The 26,479-nt window shown below is 47.5% G+C and overlaps 1 protein-coding gene across 10 annotated transcripts in view; it reads right to left on the bottom strand.

Moving 5' to 3' along the window:
- LOC309415078 (transcription factor 4) overlaps positions 1-26,479 on the bottom strand; it is a gene marked incomplete at its 3' end in the record, with an annotated part of 234,114 nt that overhangs the window by 11,796 nt on the left and 195,839 nt on the right. For 7 of the 10 annotated variants that reach the window (XM_082012483.1, XM_082012485.1, XM_082012488.1 and 4 more), the window contains 6 exons: positions 24,836-24,969; positions 21,344-21,476; positions 12,147-12,214; positions 10,790-10,868; positions 8,115-8,191; positions 5,643-5,846 (listed from right to left, as the gene is read on the bottom strand). In XM_082012483.1, the coding sequence (XP_081868609.1) occupies positions 5,643-5,846; positions 8,115-8,191; positions 10,790-10,868; positions 12,147-12,214; positions 21,344-21,476; positions 24,836-24,969 (695 nt within the window). The remainder of the gene's footprint in view (positions 1-5,642; positions 5,847-8,114; positions 8,192-10,789; positions 10,869-12,146; positions 12,215-21,343; positions 21,477-24,835; positions 24,970-26,479) is intronic. The other 3 variants (XM_082012487.1, XM_082012490.1, XM_082012484.1) reach the window with 1 other exon arrangement.

The following is a 26,479-nucleotide window of genomic DNA, read 5'->3' as shown; positions in this document are numbered from 1 at the left end:
GCTCTCTTCCTGTGGGCCCTCACGTGAAGCATGCAGGCTGGCTGACAGCCTTCTAAGCGCTAGCTTAAAAATAACGTACACCGGTTTCTGGTTTATAGTGATTTTAATCGATACCTTCGTGCACCACTACAAAAGAAACATGTGTCTTCTAACACTCCCGTGCAAAAGTTAGCATTTAAACACGGTTTTCTCCAACTCAAGTCGAAATGTTACGCTAAAATCCCCGCAGTCCGCATAACCTCTGAAATAACAGGAACTGCGGAAAGCCAGGAAATTCACAGCTCAAGCTGAGAACATACGCTGAGCTCAGGCCCTTGAGGGATGGAGATGGGCAGAATACATCAACCCCAACTCCGAGTTTGCGTCTTGACACGCGACTTCTGAAACTTCGGCCTTAAAGACCCTTGTGGAGGCAGAAATGTTACGAGCAGCCTGACAACAAACCCACATCAGCCCCATTTCTCAGCCACTTCTGCCTCTTCCCAGAAGTGTCCTTGTTCCGTCCCGGCTTTACGAGCCCGGCGACGGCAGACTATTTGAACGACGATGTTTGCAATCCCGCAAGCGCTCGTGCACGCGCTTGCCTTCAACGTCACGAATAGTCCCAAGGGGACGACTCGTGGTGGTGAAGTTGAGCGCACGTGTGTTTGCAGAACCCGGGTCTCGATGGGATGGGAAACCCGAACCTCCATCTCATCTGCTCCATGAGCGGGATCCCCGCCTTCCCCGCTCCCCCCACGACCCCCAGATACACCTGCAGAGGGCCCAGCTTTGGGCGAGCAGCCGCCGCACCCCACCGGCGCGCCGGGGGGACGCTGGGCGTTCAAATTCCCACCCGGCCAAGGAAGCCGTGCCCGGCGCCCTGCGAGGGCTTCCCCCCCGGCTCCTGCACCCGAGGGCTGCCATTTGAGACGTATCCCTGTTTTAAGACGTTCCCGCTGCCCTTCTCCCGGCTGTACGTGCTGCTGCTGCAGCGCGGCGGGCGCAGAGGCGCGGGCGGCTCCCCCGGGCCCGCACCGCTAACGCGGTGTGCTGCTACGCCGGTATCCAACACGCCGCACTCGTAAGCGCTGGGAATTAATGCACGCCGGTTTGCTCATGGCACGGGGGAAATTAGAAACAGGGACATCAGCAAATTCCAGGGGCCTGCTAAAAATTAGTAAATGCTTAAACGCTCTCCTTACTGGGCCACTAATAAAAAAAGCGAGGGAATGTAAAATAAGAAATCCCTTTTAAGACAGCCTGCTGCAGCGAGCCGTTCGCGCAGGGAGCAGGACTCCGCTCCCAGCCACACAGCTGTAAATCTGGCCTCATTCCATTCAAACCGGAGCACTTGATTCCCATTTCCAGCAGCATCCGACCGATCTCTGCCTTATTTTTGTCTGGGGAGAAAAGTCGCACATCTGCTGCGCGAGGGAGAGCGCGGGCAGGGCGCGCGGGCTCCGCAGCGCTCCGGGGTCGCCCCGGCGCGCTCGGGCAGCGTGCGGAGGTGCGCGGTGGGCACAGCCGCTTCCACCAGCGCGCTCTACAAGTTTCCGGTCCATACCTCCCACTGCTACTTTATTTACTGCAGCTGGCCAGCCTTTTATAGCCTGTTTCATGTATTAAAATTCAAATGTGGAAAACATTACCAGTATCCTCCTTCATTTTTTTTTTTTAAATTTTTTCCCCCTTCAACTTCCTTTTCAGCGTGGAATGTATCAAATGGTCAAAGGCTAACTTCAGACTGACTCTACTCAAGAACTATTTCCTTTGTTCTTATGTTTTTACTTCAAAATTCATACCAGTTTTCCAAAAGAAATTATCGGGCCCGACTCTTTCACCCAAGTTACGGTTTCAGACAGTGAGTAATGCTGCTTGGGAAGGCGGCAGGCTCTGGGTTTTCAGAGCAATGTCCCCGTCTTGTTTGCAGCAGCAGCGCGCTCTCCAAGCATCCGAATTCTCCTGCTCGGTTACCTTGCTCTGACCACATACTTATTCAGCAAAGTCCAAACAAAACTTCGTTTTGTTTGTGGTCAGACCCCATCACTCGGCATTTCTCTTGGAAAAGCAAGTGCCTACATATTCCTAAAAATATGAGGGGTTTTTTAGACGCATGATACCAGCACTTCGATTTCTCATTGTTGCTGCTTTTTTTGTTTAAATCTAACTTCACCTACATCTGGTATTTAGGCGAGGAGCACATATTTATGGAACAAACTGTCTCTGAAGTGATGCCCTGGGTGCATGTTGCATCAGTTTAACATATGCAAAGCGAACAAAGCTACAAAAATTAAACTCTTTTCTCTTGATTGAGAGCAGATATGCAGAAACAGTTGTAAGTCACAGATCTGGCTTTTAATAAAGCCAGATTTCTTCATTAAAACCAGTATTGTTTAAACACTGGAGGAAAAAATAGCTTTGTACAAACTAAAATCTTAGATTATATGTATCCCAAGTGTATTTAACACATTACCTGAGGCCAAGCTAAATTACAATCTAGAATTTCCTTTTGTGAATTCTCAGCAACTGCCACAGAGAGCAAAACAATGTCTGGTTCATGCTAATTTTATTGGGGAAGGGGAGAGGAGATGGATTTAACGGAGCTGCTGAAAAAGCATCTTTTTCCCTCTCGGAGCCTTTCGCCAGACCATTCTCAGTTAACACTTCACTTTTTTTTTTGAATTGCAAATGGTGCAGTCTCAGTTGTGGCTTTTAATGATATTTCACCCACGACGCAGTCGCTTTTAGTAACATCTAATTTAACGAGGAGCAGAGCCTGTCACAAAGCTGCCCCAATAAAAAAATACCCCCCGCCGCCTTTCCTTTCTCAGGTGCTTACTTTCAACAACTGATTTTACATTTTTAGTAACCTGAAGCAACAGAAACTATGGGCAAATATTTAGCTTAGGGCGTTGTATGTGGACAAGTTTGAAGGGGAGAACTGTTCGGTCAAGGAAGCTGGGTAAGGACACCTGCAAAGCAAGCTTTTCCTTGCAGGGGGGAAGCAGCAGACAGCTGGGATATTTAAATGCCCGCATGAGATGGCGGACCTCAGCTGCGAAGGCTCTGGATGGTGCTCGGCACTCAAGCCGAGACAGAAAACCTTGCCCTTGGCCGGAGATGGAGTGTGCCGAGGGCTGCGGAGCCGTCCCCAGTGCGGGATGGAGAGCGGCCGAAAGCCGCAGCCAGGCTGGAGGAGCCGCCCGAGGACTTCCCCCAGCATCGCACCAGGCTCAGGAACGGCCCTGCTGAATAAAGCCGTGCTCTCCGTACCGCTGGAGGCTAATTATTTTATAATCACCTAACCGCCTATCACGACACGCCTAGCGCGAGGGCATCCCCGGCGCGCAGCGGGCCGGGGGACGTGGTAATTATCAAATAATTGGCCACCAGGAGAAGCTCCTTCCTTCCCCTAGTAGTTGCCTCACACTCGGGCATCAAAGTTCTCCTTTCTTTCTTTACTTTTTTCCTTCCCTTGTGATAAAAAGGAGGAATCCTGTCTGAATCCTATCAAATAAAACTCTAAATGTTTGCATTTTCCATATGATGTCTAATCCTATTTGGAATGCTTCTGAACATTTGGCCTTGATTACATCTTGGAGCAATGAATTTCACAGGTCATTGTGTGTTGAATAAAAAGTATTTCTTTTTGTCAGGTTCACTGAATGTCCCCTTGTTCTTTAATTATAAGGCAGGATGAATAGGAGAGCTAGATTTACCTTCTCTATGCTGTCCATTATTCTATGTACCTCTATTATGTCTCCTCTTATTCATCTCCTTTCTAAACAAAATCACCACAATCTGTTCAACCTCCCTTCACATGAATATCCTTCCATGCTTGCAATCAGTCCTGCCATTTGTCCCTGAACTCGTCCTAATTCCACTACACTTTTTTGAGATAGGAAAACCAAAACAGAAGACAGCTCCGGGGAAGGTATACACACGTATGTATATGTAAATATATACCCAAGGCACATACTGCGACTCCATCAGTTTTGGCGTCCTTTCTCATGTGCCTTTTCAATTCAGTGGGTTTTTTGTCTTGTTTTTAGGGATCCTCACACACCAAGGAGAAATTTCCATACGAGTCTAGCAGAGTCACATGCTTTCCTCCCTATATGTATATGGTTAATTGAAATTCTTTCTTCTAATCTGCCCGGTCTTGCCCTCAGCATGTGAGAAGAGCAGGGGATCAAGCCTAGTCCTCCACAGCGCCGTGCAGCAGCAAACTGGCCATGGATCTGTCAGGTCCCTTTCTCCTTCCACATATTTTCCCCTAGTCTTAATTAACCTAAATAGCTTGAACCGTCTGAAAATACTGCCAGATAACTCCTTGTTGCCTTCCCCCATTCCACGTGTGAGTAAGCAACTCTATTTCTGGAATGAAATTTGGAAGTATAAAACGAATGCCTTTTAATCCTGCTGAAGATTGCGCTGGTCTAGTTCAGCTCTGCACGTGCGCAACTTCGCCGCTTCCTAATTGAGAATTGCTGTTGCTCAGCTCCTGCAGGACTGTTATTTTTTCGTTAACTTCTGCTGAGGGACTTTAAGAATTTCTGTAGACTCAAATGCATTAAATGATTTTCCTTATTACTTTTCTGACATACTAAAAAAGAAAAAGATTGAAGAGACATGTTTCTCCTCTGCAAGAGAGAAAGCAACCGCAAAATATTTCCTTTGCCAAGTGCAAGACGTCTGTCCTGGAGACCTAAGTGGTGCATGTAAGGCAAATTACAGAGCTGATCCCACGGGCTTTTGTGACACACCGCTTCCCCAGGCAGCGGTGACAGTCGGGGGACTCGGAACCGCAAGGACAAGCGCGCGAGCCTGAGGAGGGTTTGCAGAGCCAGGCTTCTGTGCCCCGGCTATTTCACGTTACAGAAGGGTCACGTAATCCAGAGTGAAACACATGCCACAGCGAGCACATGCAACTCTAACTCTGAACTACCTTCTCCTCCCAAATTTAAGCATGTGTTTAGAACAAGAACAGGATTACCTCCCATTCCTTAAACCTTCTCCAGCCCTGCATGCCAAAACCGCGCCTTGCACTGAAAACTGCCCCAAGCAAGTGGCGGGTCCCGAGCGACAGGCGACACTGCCAAAACCTTTTTCAAAGCAAAAAGGGAAAAAGTATTTCAGGACCTCCGGCTCCTGCCGGCTGCCACGGGGCAGCTCTCACCGGCACGCTCTGCCGCCTGCCATGGGGCTGCTGTTCCCCGTACACCCGCTGCCCGTCAGTGCCTTCTTGGTGCATGCGTGCCCTCAGCCAAGCCGGGCTCGTCAGCAAGGACGGCTAACGAGGCCGGACACGGCGCCGAGCAGCTCGGTACCAGTGACAGGAGTCGTGCCAGCTGGGCTGAGGGCACAGGCAGTGCCGAACAGGAACGGGTGCGCTCACTGGCACCCGAGAGAAACACGCGTACGCACATTTGTCGCTGTAAAATAGCTCACGCGTACACGCTGTGCGAAGGCAAGGCGCTACCGCTCCCGCCACGAGTACGCTCACGTGCACTAGTGTGTAACATCTCTGAGAATCTGCAAACCCTTGCAGACCCTTACACCCGTCCATACACCCATCCACCCCTTTCTTCCCGCGTCCCCAAGCCCTTGAAGCTGGTTAGTTTTCCACCCCAGCGCTGTCAGCGAGCCCCATGGCTTACCATGAGCGAGTGCCGGTTGGCGGAGAGCAGGCCGGTGCCGTAGCCGGACCCCAGACCAGCCATGGCTCCATTGTGCGACGGCCCTATCAAGCCGTGCATGTCGGCGTGGCCCCCCGGCATGGCGGTGGCGGGCCCCACCGCGTGGTTGCGCAGCACGTGGATGGCGTCGTCCAGTCTCTCCAGGCGGTCCTCGATCCGGCTTTGCTGTTTGCGTGCGAGAAACAAAGCAGGAAAAGCATCAGCAGGCGCGCAGGGCTGCCCAGCGCCGGGCACGAGGCGCTGCCGCCGGTGGGCGTGGGGCGCGCGGGGGCACGGTCACTGACAGCCAGTCCTTCCTTCTCAACCCCCTGGTGTTTTTTTGTTGGTTTTGGCTTTTTTTTTTCTTTTTTTTTTTTCTTTTTTTTTTTTTTTTTTTTGAAAGGAGTGGTTTTGTTTCCCTAGGGCAATGTTTAGAGTAGCGTTGCGGGGAAGGAGAGAGCATGGTTAACACGAGTACAGCTTTGATTTTCATGGGCAAAACAGGTTCAATGATTCCTCATGAACATAATCATTACAGTACATATGTTGCCCTCTATGTCTTTGAAAAGTTTTAGTGATACTTAAAAAAAAAATAATAAAAAAAATAAAAAAAGAAGTAGAAGTAAAGAAACAAATATACCTCTAATCGTAATCAATCTCTGACTGGGAATTTCCTCCCCCCATCTAATCCCAGGATCACGCACAAAGAGAGAAAGAGGAACTACCAGATCCTACAGTCCCTCGCTGCCTGTTGGATTTTGTCCCTACAGGTATGTATCCTGAAATCACTTTTTATCACTGGTAAAAGCAGCAATAAATACTCTTCCCTAACCGAGCAGCTTACGGCCGCTGAGCAACGTGGCAGCGCCCAGCAGCCGGGGCGGTCCCGGGGCACGAGAGGCGCGGGGCTGCCCCGACCCCCCGGCTGCGATGCCACTGGGGTCCCTACAACCAGGCGCCAGGGAAGGACGGGCCCTCGCCTCCCACTTCCCCACCACCCTAACAGCCAGCCCACCCACAGCCCTTCGAGAACCCTGACCGCCGCTCTCCCGACTCGCTGCCTCCCAGCACCGTGCTCCTGGCTAAGCCAAAAATATCCCCTGAGGCGTGCTGCTGGCAGGGCCAGGATGAGGAGAAGTGATGGGCTGCAGGGAGGATCAGTCTCGAGGCATCAGCCTGCGTGTCGCACAGGCTGCTCCACGGAAGGAGGGACCCACGTCTGCGTGGCATGCTCTGGGAACAACCTGCTGTGGGAGCTGCTGCCCATGGAACCCCCCTGCACCCCCTCCTCTGCTTCCCCCAAGCCCCACCACTGCCCTCGGCTATCCTCAGCGCAAGCCTTGTGTGGACCTGGGCACCTGAAGTCTTTGCTCTTTAATAAAATACGGAAGGGGGAAGCTCCCAGGACAGCCCCCAAGCACGGGGGAGCCTGAGCTGCAAAAATAAATAGGCACAGCTTATGGATCTCTTCAGCAAATCTCTTGGCCGACCCATTGCTCTCCACAAACCAAAATAACTAAAAAACCTCCAGAAGACAGACAGCCTAGAAAATATCACAGTCAATCATGAGAAGGATTTCTGTATCGGGGCGGAAAAAACAGCCCCTAATTCCAGACTCTGGCAAACTTCTAACGAAGCCAACAGGAGTGTTGCATTGCAGAAAAAACCCCACCCCATACTGGGGGGTTAAACACTGTGCCCTCGGGAATTACCTGATGGCTTTTTTCTTTTTAAGGAAACTTTCAAATTCTAGCACTATTTATTTCACACCCAGCAATACGTCAGGCGTTTCACACAGATTAGTGAAGCCCCCAGACTTCCAGCTGAGGCCGACAACCAACCGAGAAGAGCGAGACAGAGGACGCTGGACTCTCTGCACTTCTTCTCTGCCCTACCGTGCTTTTGGCCAGCTCCGACTCTTAATCTTTCCACTAGGAAAGGTGACAAATCTTACCCACATCCCTTTAACCCTCTCTGCCACATGAGCATTTAGGACCAGCTCGGCCTGGCAAGCTCAGCCTGCCGGCTTTTCCCAGGGAGAAGACTCCCGACCACCGCTGCTGCATCGGCCGCGCTCCCTCCCTCACTCCACGGGACTGATGGAGGCTTGCGTCCTGCGTGACAGCCACCACAGCTTTCTACTCCCATTTTCTCTTCAATCTATTCCATCTGCCCGCTCATCCTCCCCTCTGTTTGTGGTCCTCCTTCCCCTTTGCAGTAGACTTCAACACCGCATCCCCTGTCAAACAGGAGACCCTGGCCAGCAGCATCTCGAACCGCAGCACGTAGCTAGAGCACGGGGCGCCCATGATATGAAATTAGAGGTGGTAAAATCAAGTCCGAGGGCATAGCGGTCACTAACGAAATGAAAACCTGTGTGAGAAGAATGGATGAGAAATGGAAAGAACAGCAAGTAAAATACTGAGGCAGAGGAGGTCACTAATCAAAACATACCAAAGAGTGTAAGGGACCTTCATAATTGGGAGATGATGACGCTTGACCTCCATTTCTAGACCAAACAGCTGTGCCTGCTAATAGTAAAATTGGAATTACCATTAGAACTATGCAAACAAAAATGTCTTTCAAACTTTTTGGACAGTTTTGTAGACATGTAAATGCCGTATTCCAGATAGACTATAGAGCAGACATATGGAGAACTTCCAAAATACACACGGATTAAAAAAAAAAAAAAAAAGGTATTTTGTAGCAAAGCACGTAGATGCAGGCCACAAAGTTCCCCCAGGCTGCTCCTCCGCATAGAGGGCTGCATTCATTCGGCAGCTGGAGCTCCGAGAGGCTCCGGGAGAAGGAAACGTCTCGGTGGTGGAAGGAGAAGCAGCGCTGCTGCCGGGTGCTGCGGGGCGGCTGGACCCCTACGCGAGCCCAGCGCAGACTAGCCCATTCTCCTAGCCTTGCTTCCAGACACACTCAGGGCCACCGATTACGTCATCCCACCATCAAATTCACAAAATCTTACAGAAAGAAGTCAGTAAAAGCACTGCACACAACATTCACGTATACGCTGATGAGGTTTGCGCTCTCTCTTTGGGCAGATTATTTGGTTTAGCCCGGTGAGACCGCCAAAGGTCTGACCGAAAACCTTCTGGTTTGTATCCGCTGCTCCAAATCTGTTCCTGTTGCTCCGGGAAGAAAAGGGCTCCTGGTCTGCAGCAGCATTTTCTAAGGAAAAATTTGCCCTTGTGAAAGAGGCAAACATGGGGAAAAGAAGGTTTTTTCCAAGTATTTTCCCAAAAGCTTTTATACAAAGCTTAGACATTTTATACTGTTCTTTTGAACGAGCGATCTTCTGAATGATCTCCTAAAATGGGGTTAAGAATTTGAGATGGAAATATTAGGATTTTAGTCTTAATGTCTACATCGAGTGGTATTTCCTTGAATTGAGACAGGCCAGGGTGGAACTCATGGCAATTTTTTTAAGCTCTCACAGTATAATTTTTTTCTCATAGAAGTCAAAATTATGCCAGTTCTAATTAAAACTTACATCTTCCCTCTTCTGGTCCCTATGGAGTTTTTAGTTGAGGTTTTGCTACAGCACTGAATGGAGCAATGAGCAGCAATCTTTACTTTCAAAGTATTTTTTAACTAGTCCTTGATATCCTTGAGGGAAAGCGGCTTGCGTGCTAAACACTTTCAGCTCTTATCTAAACGCACTTATACTCCTTATTTTTATTTATTTTGACACTCGGTTCTCCCTATTTACCCAGCAGAGCCTGGGTAATCCCAAATTAACACGGGATTTTTCTCTTTGGCTCGGCCCTTTCCATCGAGAAGGAGGGCAGTGCCTTGCTCGGAGAAACGCAGCCCCGGCACCACGGGTGCTACACCTCGGGGGCGGTTTCGGGCAAAATAAGGGCAGAAAGGCATTTCCTGAGGCGTGAGACCCCCTCCTAAGCTACGACAGGCCAGGTGGCCCCTCTGTCCCCTGCTAGGGGTGGCTTATGTGGGGACATTTGTTCACCCTGACGTTACGTGCTCCTTCGCAGCAGGCGAGCCGGAGGGCGGTGGACGCGGCGTCCTCCTAGCCCTCGCCCTGCAGAGGCTGCCCGCGAGCACAAGCTTCTCTCCATCCCTCCTCCCCAAAGGGTCTCGTCACCGCAGAGCTGCTACTAGCCCTGCGTCTCTTTAACGGATGAGGAGCCCAGGAGCTCCTTCCACCTCTGTCCTGCTCCTCATGCCCCACGGAGGAGGAGGGATGGATCACACCTCTCGCCAGCACGGCCCTACTGCCTCGGCTGCCTCTTAGGGTTCCTGGTGAGGTTAACAGGATGCAGGGCTCATGCACAAAGAAGAGGAGACCGGGGTCTTCGGTTACTTGTGACACAGACCTCGTCTCAGGGAGGGGATGGAAAGCCGGGAGGCGTTCTCCAAAGAGTCAGCGTGTGCTGCGTGGGAGGAGAAGCCTAACACTCTAGCTGAGAAGTCTCAAGGTTTAAGAAATATGAGTTATATTCAGGTAAACATTTAAAACACCTGATGCTCATGAGAACTACCCTGGGCCTCTAGATCTTTTCAGTTTAGGCTTTTATTAGTAAAGTGGGTTTAGTTAAAATATGCGTTTATTGTAAACAAACTATAAAATGACTCAACTGGATTCACAGGGGCTCAGTTTGTCCAGAGACACATTTAATGGATCAAACCAGCGTTCGCTTCAGCCCCGGGAGGGGAGGGGGTAACAGACAAGGAGATGTACCTGGCACGGCCACCCTGGCGTGAGGCTGCCGCGAGGGCGGGGGTGTCCCTGCACAGGGGCACGGCCACGGCACGGGGACACGCTCTGCACAGGGCAGAAATCACCTGCCACGAGACCCCGAGGGCACTGCAGGAAGCTGCAATAAAGATGCATAAACCCACTGTGCTTTTCTGGAAATGCATCCACCCAAGAGCTGCAACGACCTTCTCTCTGCACTGGAAATACAGCCTGTAGGACACCTCTCTGCTCATCTCTCTGGGGCCACCAGCCACCTGCGACGCTGCACAGCGATACGGGAACCGCCTGGTGCTGCCGGCTGGATGCACATCTCACACCCAGTACCGCAGGAGCTCATTTAGGCATCTCCTACCAAAAATATGTTGAAACGTTCAGTAAAATAGAATTGTAACAACAATACCTGAGAGAGAAGGGGGAGAACCAACAGGAGTTGAAGGATTTGATGAAAAGCTGTTGTTGGTGTGATCTGGAGAATAGATCTTTAAAAGATGATACAGAATTAATCTAAAGCCATCACAAACTGATGCAGAAAGAAATATGGAATTCTTATGCATTCAGTTCATTTAAATGAAAGCAGGACAGGTTAAAAAGCCTCTTATTCAAATATTAATATTTTTATAAAGACAAAACTGTATTAGATGCAGGAAGCTAGACAACAGACCCCTTTTGATGGGAACAGACACTACCCAATTAAGCGATGGTTTCTGATCGTCACACGGATCTGCTACGGTAGATAAACACATTTCATTGCATAGACTACTTTACGAATGAGTGTCATTGAACAAGGCCTTAAAGCACGCCTGAAAATTGCTTTTTTGTTAAGCTGAAATCCCTTAACGGCCAAAATAAAGCAAAGGGAGCAGAGCACGTTAAACCCTGGCACAGCGGGTAATCCGCAGCAGCAGACTCCAACTACTCGTCCGCTGCTCCGGCGAGAAAGCCCCCGCGTGCCTCGTGCCTGGGCGAGGGTGCCACCGCCCCGCGGTGTCCCCGCTCACCACCCGTGCCATTTGTCAGGGCACCACTTCAAAGTGGATTCTGTACTGTATCAGTTATTTCAGGCAAACTAGACTCTGACTTTTCGTCTTTGTCAATGAAGCATCGAAGAATATTAAAAAAAAAAAATTAACTCTCATGAGAACTCAATGGAACCCACTCTGCCCAGAAAATAACTATAGTGGTCCTTATTAAAAGTCAGCCCGTGCCAACTGGTACCGCAACAATAGCTGGGGCACGGCAAGGTTTCCTCCTGCTTTGAGCTGGAAACCTGCCGTGCCCCAGCTACCCAGGTAAGAGGTGGTAACTGCTGACTTTAACAGTAACCACAGTAACTGAATAGGTGGAAACCGCCATGAAAAATAGAAAATCTAAAGGCAAATTCAAAAGGAATCTTGTTTGCGGATGGCTCGGTAGTGCCAACCTGCTGCTGGGTTCTGTTCAGACCTCCCTCGCCCTAGGAAACGCAGGGTGTGATAGACTAACAGACACAGCTCCTTGGCACCCAGTCAATGCGTCCAGGTCAAGGCTTCCCCTCTTTCCATTTCTATTCTACCATAAAATTAAGTCTAAAGCTTCTTAAACACCATTTTGCACCGATTGTTCAATATTTCGGTTGGCAGTAACTCCACGCGGGTGATCTCTGAGACCAGATCTCTCTCATTTGCTGTTCATCTTCGTAAACTCCAGACGTCCAATTCTGATTAAAGTTCACACTTTCAAAACGGTAAATGTGTATTCCAAAGTAAATATTTCCTTACAGAGGCAAGTGCTTTCCCCAGCGCATCACCAGTCTGCGAGCTGCCTGCTGCCCCACTTCCTCTGTTTGCTGAAAAACAAAAGACTCCATGTAAAAACAAACAGTAAGACATCATAAACTTCTATTCCTGGTCCACTTACTCATCATTTAACTGCATTTTCATGCTAATTACATAAAATTAATCTTTAATTACCATTAATCTGTTTGCTAAGGTAGATATCAAACACATTCATGCTCCATTTTTGCAGATAAAATATGAACTTGACATGCTGTTTTTTAAAAAAATACATGGCGTATTTGATAGTACTCGGCCACGTGGCTTTACTTTTTCTGAACGAAGGCTTCTAACAGTAGAAGATGCTCAAAGGTATGGAAAATGTGCAAGCACACAGCTAGGCAAGCCTGCGGTGAGCTGAAGCCTGGGGTTGAGGAAAGGCTCCTGCCTCCCCTGCCCCGTCCTCAGAGCCGGCAGCCGTCTGAGGGTGCCGAGTTTGTGCTCTAGGATGTGCAAATGCAGCCCAACGAGGGTTTTCTGCTTCAAAAACTCTATGGCGCTTATCTATAAGGGCAATACTTCACACTTAAAACGTCAAAAACTACCACCGAGGAACATTATAGAGGCGGGGAAGGGGAAGACAAGCCCCCTGGGGCCGGGAACGCCAGCGCTCAGCCTGCCTGCACAGCCCGATTTCCCTCGGCGCGCCTGCCCTGGGAGCAGTCACTAACTCCAGGCTCTTGCCGCGCTCCCAGACAGCCCCAGCCTCCCCGGCTGCAAGGGAAGGACAAAGTGCCATTAACAAGCAGCTACCCGGTATTTTGTTTTCTCCTCATTCACTCTGTGACCCTGGTCCTTTGTACACTTTTCAATGCATGTTTTAAAGGTGTTATTAAATTCCATACGGACTTTTCCAAAGTGTTCCTTCTGATTTCACTTGAACATTCCATGAGCATTGAATGAAATGATTTTTCACCATGTCTCAGGTGATGGGATTGCACCTTTTATATGAGAAATTTAGGGCAAGAAAAATAATGGTGTAGCAGGCCACCCAGTTTCTCAGGCTCAGGTGATCTGATGGAAAACTTCTCCGTTACAGGAGAAAGCAAAGGAAAGAAAAATTAGGGCAAAACATCCCACCGGTTTCAGCATCTGTATGTCCATTTATAAACTAAAAGCACAGCTTTGCCTGACAGCTGCCCGCGATCAATGCTTCTGCTTTCATAACCCAAATCAGGTGGCCAGAAAATGATTAACAAGCAGTCAGTAACCACCCCTGAAAGCCCAGATTAACGGCTGGAACGCGAGGGCTGAGGCAGGAGAGAATCCCGTACGTGGTGGGGGTTTGTACCACAAAGCCCATTTTTTAGTCATTGAAAAGTAGTATTAAAAAGCCTCCTCCAAGTTTCACCCCAGTATTTTTCAGTTAAATATTCAGGGCACGGGAAGGAGCAGGGTTGGATCCATTTTAGGGTGCTCTGATTTTGGCGTTGGTGTAACTACCGTCACTAGTAAAGTAAACGCAGCTGGATCAGCACTCAAAGCAGATGAGCTGATCTGCCCGCAGACGCTGCAGCTCCACGGCAGCGGCCGGGAAATCTGTGGTCCAGGGTATGTCCTGCCACCCCCCTTCAGAGCAGCCTTTCTGCTCCACCTCCTCCAGTCTTCCCACCCTGAAAGCATTTATCTCAGTCACTGTCTCCGCTTAGCTTTTCCTAGATTCCATCCCTCGCCCCTTTCATCCCAGCCTTCCTCGCTTAGCCGTTACCGTATCTCTGCTGTCAGAGGTATCAGTTGCTGATCACCCACCCTGCCTAAGCCCAAAATTTCTCATAGTAGCTTCAGCAGGGTCTAGTTAAGAAAACTTAAAGAATGGCACAGCACAGTGTTTTCCTTCTATTTCTCACGAACAGCATGCATGTTACCCCATGTAAGAAATGCAGCATCTTCAAATTTAACCTGACTGCGTAACTTGGACATCTCAGCATTTATCCTACAGCATCCTCCTCTGCTGTAGGATAAACGGTCTTTGCATTTATCAATGCAAGGTCTACGTGAGTCCCAGATGCTGTTAGACAAACTTGTACGGTGCGGTTTGCAAGTACATCTTTGCTGACTCCTTTTCCCCCTCCTTTTCTTATTTAAACTTTTATTATTGCATATTTGAAAATGTGCTCATCTGCCAATGGCAGCTTATTTGTGATCTCAGCTCAATTTGAAATTAGGCATCAAGATGTATAAAATAAGATATATAAAGAAATGTGAAGAAAGATAAAACAGGTGGTGTCAGCTAGAGATACAACTTATCAGGGCAATTTAATGCTGTAAATCACAATCTAAAGATTTGTGACTTGAATAATACCAGGCAGATGTCCAGAAATTCAGTTACTTTGCTGTAAAGTGAACTGTGAATTTACATGTAAACCATGCATTGTTTTTTCCTTTTTGTAAGTGACCCTAACTGCATTATTCTAAAATTAAAGTCCTACATTTGTCTGTCTGAAGGCTGGTTTCTCCCAACGAGATGAGCTATGCTGGTCCTGTGGGAGAAGCAAACGCAGGAACCACAGTCTTGCTCCACGTGCTCTTAGAAACCTGACAGCGCTGAGCTGGGCCACGTCTTATATTAGTTACTGCTAAGAACAAAGGAATTCTTCAGATATACTGAATATTAAACTTTTCCTGAAAGACTTTGAAGACAAATTACTGCGGTAGGCCTGGAAAACATACAGGGAGAGCCTCAGGGATGGGCAGCAGTGTGCAAAGTCCAATTTCACAGAGAAGAGGGAGCTTCCCGGGGAAAGGGATGCTTGAAAAGCAATACAGTAGAGGTTTGTAACATGGGGAAGGCAACTTCCCATCATTATTCGTTGCTCTCCCTGTATAAAAACTGAAAGCCACCCATTAAAACAAACAAACAAAAAAGGTGTTTTCTTTTCAGTCATGTCCGGTCAATGGGGAAAGTCATTGCTTTAAGGTATGCAAAGACCAAGCTTACATCCCTAACCGTTTCACATGTGAACTGTTAGCTGCTTTAGCTGCCATTTCGGTAATGTAGGAGACACGACTGAAATCTGTAGGTGACTAAAGAAAACGCTGTATTTGAAGAAAGAACAGAAAAATAAGAGTCTTAATAAGAAACACAGCAAGAAGCTCTCATCTGCTGCAAGAGCCCAAACATCTTGGGAGCAATGGGACAAAACTAACATCATCCCAGGACTGGGCACTACAGGAATAAGAACGAGACCTCGAACATAGGAAACACTAACCCAGGGTATCACTGCAGAGAAAGGTAATGTACAGCGCTGCTTTACATTGGGAACAGCTATGGAACACAATCAACTGTTTCTATTAATATCGCACAGTTGTTGATCCATCACTTTACCACTGGCTTCAATGAAACACGATTTAAATACAGCCGCTGACGCCCCAAAGGCTGAGCAGGGACGGGCTTAGCTGACAGCTTCGGTATGCACTGCAACTCTCAGGTTTAAACAGTCAGGATATCTACCCGAGCTCTGAAAAGCACCACTGGTGTCCAGAACAGCACCCAGAATGGAAGAAAATGTATATAAAAAGCAAGAAAGTGTATCTGGACAAGGCTGGGACGTGCATCGTGAAGGCAGATGCAGATATTCAGAGCATGTCTGTGCAGACCCCGCTCCTTGTGCGTGAGCGGCCGGCGGGAAGGTCACGGCAAAGAAGGACTGCAGCCCAGCCCGGCTGGCATCAGATTTGTCACTCTGCGCCAAAGAGTAATCTGATGAAATCCGTGGACGGTGCTCTCACAGCAGCCCTATAAATCTTCCCAGCAGGGACGGTCGCAAGGTAACCTGCGGAGAGCATGCCGAACCCTGGCTGAACGAACTCTGAAATAACTTGAGGGTCATCACCATAGGGTCTCGGACAGTCTAAAGCCTCGCTCTGTCACCTCTGGGTAAAACCAATCCTCAGGTGGTTTTCCAAAAAAACCCGTAGAACGTAGAACAGGTATCGATCCTACCTAAATAAAAGGCTTTCCTCACATCTAACAAGCGCTCCTGAACTTCCCTTCAGCTTTTGGAAGAAAACCATACGATGTTCAGGTTGAGCAAGATGGAGGATTTTCAGCAAATACTTAACACAAGTTACATGTAAAACTAAAAAAACCCAACAAAATCTGTGAAAAAGCCATTTTAATGGCTTAAAAGCAATTATTACAAGCTTTTTCAAGCCCATCAGAAATAGGCACAATCATGGATGGATGCTAGTAACAGGAGAATTCAAGGAAAAAAGGGTACTAGAAAAAATGCTAAACAGATTATTTTCATCTGCCTTGCCATGGGACAGATGATATTTTACAAGGGATTAGTCAGAAAAATTGGCTCCAACTGAAGTGTCAGTGTAAAGGCTTTAAAATAAATCAACAAAAAGAAAAATAAAGAAGAGCCAAATGACATTTCTAAGAGCTCTCAAGAAACTCAAACACAAAATTGTCCAACTTCTAACTGCAGTGTAAACCAACTGCTTAGACCAACCCAGTTCTGAAGTAAAGAAGGTAAAAAACATTAAATGTTTAACATTAACATTAAATTAAAACCAATACTGAAAACAAAGATCTGTGAATTCAAGAGCCATCAGATTTTAAACTTGACTTCTTTACTAGGAAAGATGACAAAGAGCAATATACATAGAGACAATTACACCATATTGCACACCCAACACTGCTTTTTTGGAAGACAACATGTTTTGCAAATCTAAATTCTTTCAAAAACATGATGAGCACACTGATGCAGGAGATCCAGTAAATATAACAGATTTGTACTCTCAGCTTTCACCAAAGCCACTCCTGAAGGCTCTTAAAGGAACTAAACCGTCTTCTGATAACAGAGAAGTGAGGACGTTCTTGCAGATTAAGAAATTATTAAGAGAGACTACAAGAGCAGGAATTAACAGTTAGCTTTAAAAGGGAGGAGTATTACCAGGAAATTCCCAGTTGTGCAGATCTGTACTGTTCAACATACGTGGCCTGGAAAAAGACGTGGTATACGCCGAGGTTGTGACGTTTGATTCAGAATAATAAAATATAATGTTATTTGTAAAGAGCAGCTCTTGTAACACTAACTTGCTGGCCAATAAATGCCATGCATACATAAAAAATATCAGGCAACAAACATGGGGGCAAAAAAAGCCTTATGCCATAAGTGAGCTCTCAGTTACCTAATAAGCAGTCCACGAAGAGGAGAAATCCTAGAGCTACAGCGAGTAATTAGCTGACAACCTGAGCTGATGGTTAAGCAGCAGAACCCACCCCTCACTGCCCTCAAGAAAACCCCAACAACGAGCAATGACTGGGTGAAGAGCAGAGATAACCCAGAAGCTTGTTATGGCCCTCTATGAGTTGTCAACACACATATATTTTGGGTAAGGAGCAAAGATCTGGTAAGTCCATCAAGAAAGAGCATCAAGCTCTACAGAACTGAAGAAGTGAAGTCAGAAAAAGCAGAGGGTGGCTCCTTTAGAAGATGAACTCAATAATGTGGATTCTCCAGCTTGCAAAAATCTACACTGGGATACGGGGAAGGCTACATAAACCCAAGCAACAGGGCAGAAAGGCTATCATCTGGTGCTTACAGCAACGTGAGAAGAAGGGAGGACCACGCTGGGTCTTGAGGGAGCAGAATCAAAGTGACAGAGGAGCACCGTTTCACAAATGTGTAACACCACTGTGCCAGGCCAAGCCTCCAGGAAAGGCTGGGTCACCTCATGGAGAAGAATGAACTCAAGCTTCCTAAATACTCAGCGTTGCACCCAGCGCTGGAACGACTGGGAAAATATATATGCTTACTTTGTTTTTATATTCCTCCCAAGGAAATCCTTACAGTCTTTGCTGGAGACGGGAATGTCTCATAGATGAGCTTTTAGTCTGAACAAGGACAGATGTTTTCAAGTTCTTACACAAAACACTGGACAACTTAGTGCAAGGTACAGTAGGGAACTCCCCCAGATCTGGAAGGGCGCAGTTGATCCAAGACATTTCTGCACTGGGCTTTAATTGAATGAAATAGGCAAACCCAGACTTCAAGAAAGGCTTCAATTAATTAATCAATGATGGACAAAGGTTTGAGGCAAGAGCAAGTGAACACATGATGAAACTTCCAGGAAAAGAAATTAAAACAGGTAAGCGAAGTCCATCTCCACACAGCAGGTAGTGAGCACGCAGCCAGGGAAAGTTGGGCAAGCAGAGAGTTTCCGCAGGTTCAAAGGGTATTAGATGATTGCAGGGACAACAGGTCCACAAATGGGTGCTCAAAGAACCAGGCAGGGATGTCCCCTCTAACCTCACCGGCATGACAGACCTGGGTGCTGGGACAGTATGAAGGGCAGGAGCTGCAGAAATGGCCAGGATCACATTTTGCCACTGAATGCTAAGCTAGATGGACCACTCGTCTGCAGCAGTAAGGCATTTCTTATCTACCTATGCTAGTCTTTGTTTCCTCTACATGTACTTATGTTATTAGAGAATACAGCCATGCACATGTGAGCCTGAACGCGGGCATCCCCCCTTGAGAAGGCAGCTCTCCACCGACACAAAGCATCAGCAAATTTTGGCATGATGTAGAATCAAAGATAACTTGGGAACAGGACTATAAAACAGGGCTTGAAAACGCACCGCAAAAGCTTGTTGCTTTTACTTGTGAGCTATTCCCTCCCTCAGAAGACTATTAATGTACTGAAGACATCGTGAAAGACTGCAACCTTTTGATGGATTGATTCTAACTCTGTTGAAGAGCGTGTTTATTGTTACAGTTAATCTCTTAAAACTTTCTCAGCGTGTTTCTGCAAAGAACAATTCTACACTGGAAGGCAAAGGGACAGAATGATGAAGTACAGCCTTTTCACATCCTTCTGGTGGGATTCTGATTGTAAATCTTAGATTATTGAATAAACTTCCAGGAATTGGTATCTCAGCGAGTATAATTATATCTAGCAAAGCATCTAGTGTAACCGATAGGCTGGAGCCTTCTATAAGAGAATTCCAGCCAGACTTTTTATAGTTTAGATTCTAGTACAAACTCACGCTGTTCTGATGGAATAGTGCTTTCTAAAACAGCAGACTGGAAATTATGTTTCTATGTTAGGAAGAGTGGAAAAACTTGCACCATCTCGGTATTCACAGCTGATGATCTTCCCAAATTATGAGGAAGTGACATTGCTGGATAGAAGTCATATTCTTCTTATGCTGTGCGACAGTTCACCACCCTCCTGTAACTGGAAGCTTAACATTCTTGTAAAATATACAGTGCAGTATTATGTGACTGCTCTGGTAATAAAATTACTGTGAAACCAGTGCCTCAAGGGGAAATGCACATAATGTTTCTCCTGGAAAAGCTGCGTGTCACAGTGCATAATGTCATACAAACAACATGTCATTAGAAGTGAAAGCAGCGAGCGGGATTAATACATGCATCAGATGGATACGATAGACTCGTACGGCGTACGCTAAAGGCGCTCTATCTCCATAACTGGTTGCTTAAACACTGCACCGCTTCAGACCTTTGAAGAGAAAAAGCCAACACTTGGCATAAAATCAACCACTGCCAATGCCGTCCTGTAGCCCCCTGAAAGGATTTTCTCCCTGCTGCCTCTCAGAGCTGCACGACCACCGGGGAATGCAGCTGATCTGCCCGAGCCCGGCTCACTGTGGTCTGTGTCCCCGCGCGGGGACGGCATGGCGTGGCTATGCCAGCGGGGACCGGGATGGAGGCACGTCGGCTCCTGGCTGGGCCAGCTCCAACAGCTTTCTCGGGAAAATCAGGGAAAAGACAGCGTGTGCCCAGACTTCAGGGGAGGTTCACTGGTTTAGCAGGAAAATAGGACTTGCATCCAGATCCAAGAAATGCTTTTGCAACCCTCAGCTCAGACATAGCCCAACATTACTACTTGTTGAATATTTACAGCTGCTAAAAAAATCTGCATGTTTGTACTGTTGCTCTTCTGATTCACACACTGGGTTTTTCAGAAGATGAATCCAGATGGAAATCTGGATGTGTTTTTTACACGGGAAAATTAGGCACTTTTCTGGGTGGCTCTGAGGCACAGGGGCAGGAGACCACATTTGCACTCCTACCTGTTTACAACCCTCTGCAAGACTTTGCATCCCTAAATGTTATCTGTAAGGCTTCTGCATAACTGGTGTAAAGACAGCTGAATTAAACTGGACTCTGTTAGACTTCTTTTGAGGGAGAAGGAGAGCGCGATTTTCCTATGTCACACGCACAGAAGCAGCAATAGATGGTAAAGGAAGAACTCTCGATGGAATGGCAAGATTGGGCACAGAAACGCTATCCTGAAATGGGATACGTTTTTCTCAGACAGTGACAAATTAAGAAGAGACTGTATTCAGTTTCTTCTTTGTTCAGAGACCTTGAAAAATATGATGCCCATGTGTTAATGTTTGAACCCACCCTCCATTCTTACTGCATTAGTCCTGCTCGCAGTCATTCAATACAGAATCATGTGTGTAATCCGAAACATGTGTCCAGCGATGTGTTCCCTATTTACCAATTATTTAATTAGCTTTATTTGCTCTTTGAGATATAGGCAAAGCAGTATTTTTTTATTTCCTGTATTTAAGTACGAACCGGTATTTGCCAAATATTTAAGTATACAGAGGTATGCTCTTAATTTACGGAGTCACTCTCAGCGACGTCAGAGGCGGCTCTCTCCCTTACAGGGACACGCTGCCATCGCCGCTTCCCCCACACCACGTGGAAACCCAGCAAAGAATTGAAGGGGATGAACATCGCGATACAGAAGTATCGCCTCACACATCACTGCAGGCGATTAAATCACTAAGGACAGTAACATCAAACTTCAAAACCAGTGGGGTCAGGCACTTAGCTGGTGCAATGTCTGCCGTACAAACTCTGAAGCAAAGTGCTTTGCTGTAGTCATATTTAATTCACAAAAAGAAGTAGTAGCAGTAAAATGCATGAGCAAAGGAGGTGAAGGTCAACTATGAGGTACTTATTTCCATGATATTCTCGCTATCTCTCTGTCCCTGCTGAACTAAGAAGCTAGTTCTTCTGCACACTGGGACATACCATCCACCCTGATGTCAGCTCTTTGGCGCTAGCTCAGTGCGCTGAAGCAGATGCGAGGGGAGACAGGAGGGAAAGGGAGAGCCTCGGCGGCAGCCGCAGCACCCGACCTCAACTCACCCATGATACTGTCCGTCCCGTTGGCAGGGGGTGTGCAAGAAGACGCGCTGTAATGATTTGTGCCACTGCGGTGGAAGGTGGACATCGGAGGAAGACTGGAATTGATGTCTGCTGAGGAGTGTGATGGGTAGCTCTGTGGCAGAAAGGATAAAAAAAACGGAAATATTTTAACTATCGAGACCATGGAAGGCAGCAGGCTGCTCACGTTGCCCCAGTCCCAAGTGCTGTTGTACTTCACCCAACTGAGAAAAGCAGAATGCTGCCCTAAGACTAAACGGGGAGCATATTTTTCTACCCTAACTTGACATCTTCTTGACATGGAGGAGACAATGGCATACACCTATCTGATACAGACAAATATCCACAGTGGACTGTTCACAACTAATGACGGTGCCATCGAGATGTAATGAGAAGAAATTAAGAAAGAGAAGTTAGGTGATGTATCAAGCAAACCTTTTGACAGGGACAGCTATTGGCTGGAGGAGAAGCCTTCCAAGGGAAGTGGCAGAAACCTCGTAACTGCTTTTGACATTAAAAACAAGATCTGACTACAAGATGTGCACAGCTGGCACTACAAAACGTGCCATAAGGAAACACAGTGGCACCCCAGGTAACCAACTGGATCAGTTTTCCCTCCCATTGCAGTGTCTCTGTGTGACATGATCAAAGATGCGATGGATCAAGCTCCCCAAACAAGCGTGGGCCAAGTGTCTGGGCAGCACACAGAAGACTTCGGCAGCTATATGGCCAGATCACACAAACCGTCCTTACTGTGACACAACATAGCTGTGGCCAGATGTTTTGCTGAACCGGCGTTACTATAAACCTGGCTTGCATCAGTGCTGTCTGTCACTGCTGAAAAGTCTTTTCTTTATCGGTGTAAGACACCGTGTGCAGACAGGTCCTAGAACATGCCCAGCTTTTATCTCCATCACAGCACTGCCCTCAGCAGAGAAGAGGTCCTGCAGAAGACCTCTAGGTTTTGGAGACTCCTTAGAAACACGGGTAGCTGGAGACACATGGCAGTACCTGGCCCAGGATCAAGGCAGTGTTAGAGCAAGATCATCTCCACATCCTCTGCCTCTGTAGGTGGTTCACAGTAAGCTGGCTGAAAGCATCCTTCCCTTCATTTGTATTTTTTAATTACTTTTACAGGATTTCTTGTAATTAAGTGACAAGTAACTGCATACTGTAAAGTTATCTTAAAGAATGTAAACAACATAGCCCAAATCTACTTTTCTTAACCGTGGCAAAATGACCATCAACTCTGACTGAGGTCTGAATAACATTTTCAGGCTTTGACTCAATATAAACCACTCCAGGACTTCAGCCCCAAACCCAACCGGCTGAAACAGCAAAGCTGAACAGAATTTCTCATGTGATGGAGACATGATCACAATGATTGCCTAGGTGAATGGTCTGAACACGAGTGACTCCATCTCCCCTGCTAAACGGCTGCTCCATGACACGTATCAAAGTGGTGGTTTGGGATTTTCTCATTTCTCAGGGGGTGACATCAAAACGCCATTGCCAAACATTTTAGGAAAAACATGGGATCTGAATACAGCTTAGCGGAGAACTGCTCTCTGTATTCAATGCATCTGTTTAGAAAACCACTGATATGCCTGAGAAAGTAAAAGTAGCGAACAGCAGCTTTCCTTTCTTTCTTTTGCTATATGCATTTTCTCTACAGGTCACTGAGAAGTTAAGGACATTTGCAGGGAACTGAACCGAAATCGCTCAAACTTTCCTTGACAAGCCGACCGCTCATGGACGCGCCAGCTGAGCACAAACTGCTGACCTCTCACCGGTGCTCCGGCAGAAACTACGCGGAGTTCATTTAGAGTATCCCTACCTCCCTTCTGTCCCAGTGCTACCTAAAAGATAGAAGGCTCTGCCAGTCCAGACACACATAATAAATGATTAATATGAGCATCGTCAGCACTGAACACCTACAACTCGGACTGGTATCAGTGGTCCTCACTATCTCTGATAAATAATAATGCCTACATAGAAAAAAAATATCGGGGGGAGTTTAGGTGGAACGTCCCTACCCATTTTACATTGCAGAAATATTTTCGCTCTTCATAAGAACCCCTACATGTTACAAACCCAAGAAATTCAGAATCGAGGCAAACAAATGCCAAAATGTTTTCAGACTTGCCCCATGAAGGCACTCAGCTGTCTTACCTCTACCCTGAGCTGATATGATGAAAAGCCACCTAATGCTGATGGATGAGCACCAGTGTAGATATCAAATTAGAGTAAATTGGGTTTTAAAAGTTATGCTCAATTTTTATTATACATGCTTGTCACTTCAGAGCAACGTTAAGTTTGCTTAGTGACTTAATTATGCCTTTTATAAGAACATGATTAAGCAGTTTTTGAGGCAATTTCTTTTGCTTTTGACTTCCTATTAATTTTACATAGCAGTGTGCTAAACTCATTAAACGTGAGACTTTAAAAGATTTGTTTTGCAAATTAATTTTCAGTTTGCGAGAGCGAGTTTAATTCTTATCCCTCAAAAGATGGTTCTGCAAGACTTTACAGCAAGACTCCCTCCTCCCTTAAAACCAGTCTTGCTCATTGCTCTTCCTTTTAACAGTCTTCAAGAAAGAGAATTATAGGTACAGAATAGAAAAACGTTACTTCACTTTAGCTGCCTGTTCATTTCTTTACATCCTACTTAAAAACAAAACCAAGAAACTGAATTGATGGAACCCAATGTTATTTCTACATATTCAAATCAGCCATGATATCAGGAGAATATCCCCTAAGCTGTACTCAGATCAGATTGAATTCCAATTTTATTCTGTTCCAATACAATAGATGGAATCAGTCCCAGCAACTTCCTCTTGCGAGAGATCAGGATGTACTGGAGGAAATAAAAAAGCCTCTCTTCTTTAAAGCAGAAAATTGATGCTAGGTAGTTATCTATAAACTCAGACCAGCAAAGGACACCGACTGCCATAAATTATAAACACCACAAAGCATGGGCGAGCGCAGCTCATCGGCAGGCCGGCGGCCGCAAAAGGAGCCGGGGCTACGAACATGGGCTCAACCCTCTTCTTGCAACTTCAGCTGAAGGAACAGTCTACGCGGCAATTTTTTTCCTCCTCTTTTCGCTTCCCAGTGGCACTAGGAGGGGTTCTGCACAGAGGTGCCGCGCACAGGGCGAAGCTGCGGCAGGACCTCATCGCCATCCTCCCAGCGGCAGAGGCAGCCACCTCCGCTCCCAGGGGCTTCCCAGCCCGCGCTGCCCTTCGGCTTCACACTCCCCTTCTCCCAGCACAGCCCGAATAAAATCTTCGAGCCAAAGCTGTCCCAGGTTTCTCAAGCTCGTTTTTGCAGAGTTGGGAACACACAACGGCGCGCGGAGAACGCTTTAGCGGCACAACCGGAAGACGCGCCCATGCCGCGAGCGGGTAGGTGCGACGTGCCGACCGCCGCAAGCCGCGCCCCCCGCGCCGCGCACCCCTCCCCGCGCCTTACCAAGCGGTCGTGCGGGTGCAGGCTGCAGTAGCTGCTGGACTGGGGGATGTGAGAAGAGTTGCCCAGCATGCCCCCGTACCCGGGCTGGTTCATCCCGCTGGAGGAGCTCCACGGGTCGCTGCTGTGATGGCCATCTGTAACACAGGAGGGAAACACTGCTGGCCGCCGGTGCCAGACCCTGCAGAACCGACGGCTTCGTCCCGCTGCAAACTCCATCCTAACGACCTCAGTGCGGCTACAGAGCTGCGCCGCTGCAGCAGAAAGCCACGTGCTTTAGTAAAAACGAAGCTGAACTCGGCAACGGCGCATACTGCAATGCTGCACTACAGCCACATCAGTTCGGCCTGGAAGTCTCCTGCTGCTTTATTCCTGCTCCGGTACCATAGACTCAAGGATTTAAACTCTGTTATAACAAATTTTATGGGAGATGGAATACACTGCAGCCTACAGAAGATGGGCTGATGAGCTTTGCAGATTCTCAACCTGGTAAATAATTGGGTAATTCCCGAACTTTGAATGTTTCCACATCCAGAAAGTTTTCTGACTTGTTTCATTGCTGCTTTTTGTTTGTTTAAAGAGAGCAGTGCCACTTGTATGGTTTCTCCTTCTAGGGATTTCTCAGCTTGTGTCTCCGCACCTCCTCTAAGCACAACATTCATCCTTCAGGCCAGCTCGCTGCCGAGGTATAATGTGCACTGATAAAATCCCCAGATTTTATCAAGTGAAACAGTGGCTTGCATATTTTGCATTTAACCAGACATGCCAAAATGGAATTATAATAATGTGGTGAAATGTATTTTCTACTGGAAGAATGCCCATGTCTTAACAACAAAAAAAAAGTTTTAAAAAAGGTAACTTTTCCATAACGATCAGCAGACCCGAAAGACGGGCACGTGAGCTGGAAAAGTTGCCGGCTTTTTCAAACTACAGGACTTGGTCAAGTAAAAAATTATTGTGTCTCACCTACAGGCCTGCCTTATTTATACACTTCAAACACCCTGGCAGCAGCAGCACTTCCAGCACACCTTCCCATAGCTGTTTGAACAGTCATTTAACTCAGATTTATGTCTTCAATACGAAACTGTGCGAAGATAACATTTAAAACCGCAGAACGGCTAAGCACTACAAAGGGTAAATATTTGATATCATTAGAACCCTATTAATCCCCAGCTTTATAACGCTATAGGAGTTTCACAGCAGGTTGCTCTTTGGGTGGTATTTATTCTCATTTCAAGCCAAGAACACCGTTTTCTTTTCAGTCATGGCCTGTACTTTCCACTGCTCAGGAAACGGTCCAGATGCGGATCCCCCACCACAGGAGGTGACCACAGGGGTCAGTGCTCCAAATGATGTCCTCTTCCCTCCCACGAGGGCCCACCAGAGCTGGGGCAGGACCAGCAAAACCCCCCTGCAGCGCTCCAGCCCCGGACCCGGGGCAGGAGGGTGCAGTAGTCCCTCCTGCCCGCAGCCCTGCTGGTCCTGCCTGCTGCAGCTCCTTCGGCCGCAGCCAGCTCGTCCTCCCGTGGGGGCTGCCTCACGGAAAGCCAGACATGAGCGTCCTCGCACGAAGAGCTGGAGAGGTGGCAAAGCTCCGCAGGAGACGGCCCCGTCACCCTGAGGCCGGGAGCTGAGCCATCCCTGGGG

This window comes from Phaethon aethereus (assembly GCF_964289735.1).
Source record: "Phaethon aethereus genome assembly, chromosome: W".
Classification (NCBI taxonomy): Eukaryota; Metazoa; Chordata; class Aves; order Phaethontiformes; family Phaethontidae; genus Phaethon; species Phaethon aethereus.
Note: the sequence above shows the minus strand (reverse complement) of the source record. Positions and strands in the feature narration are given on the sequence as shown.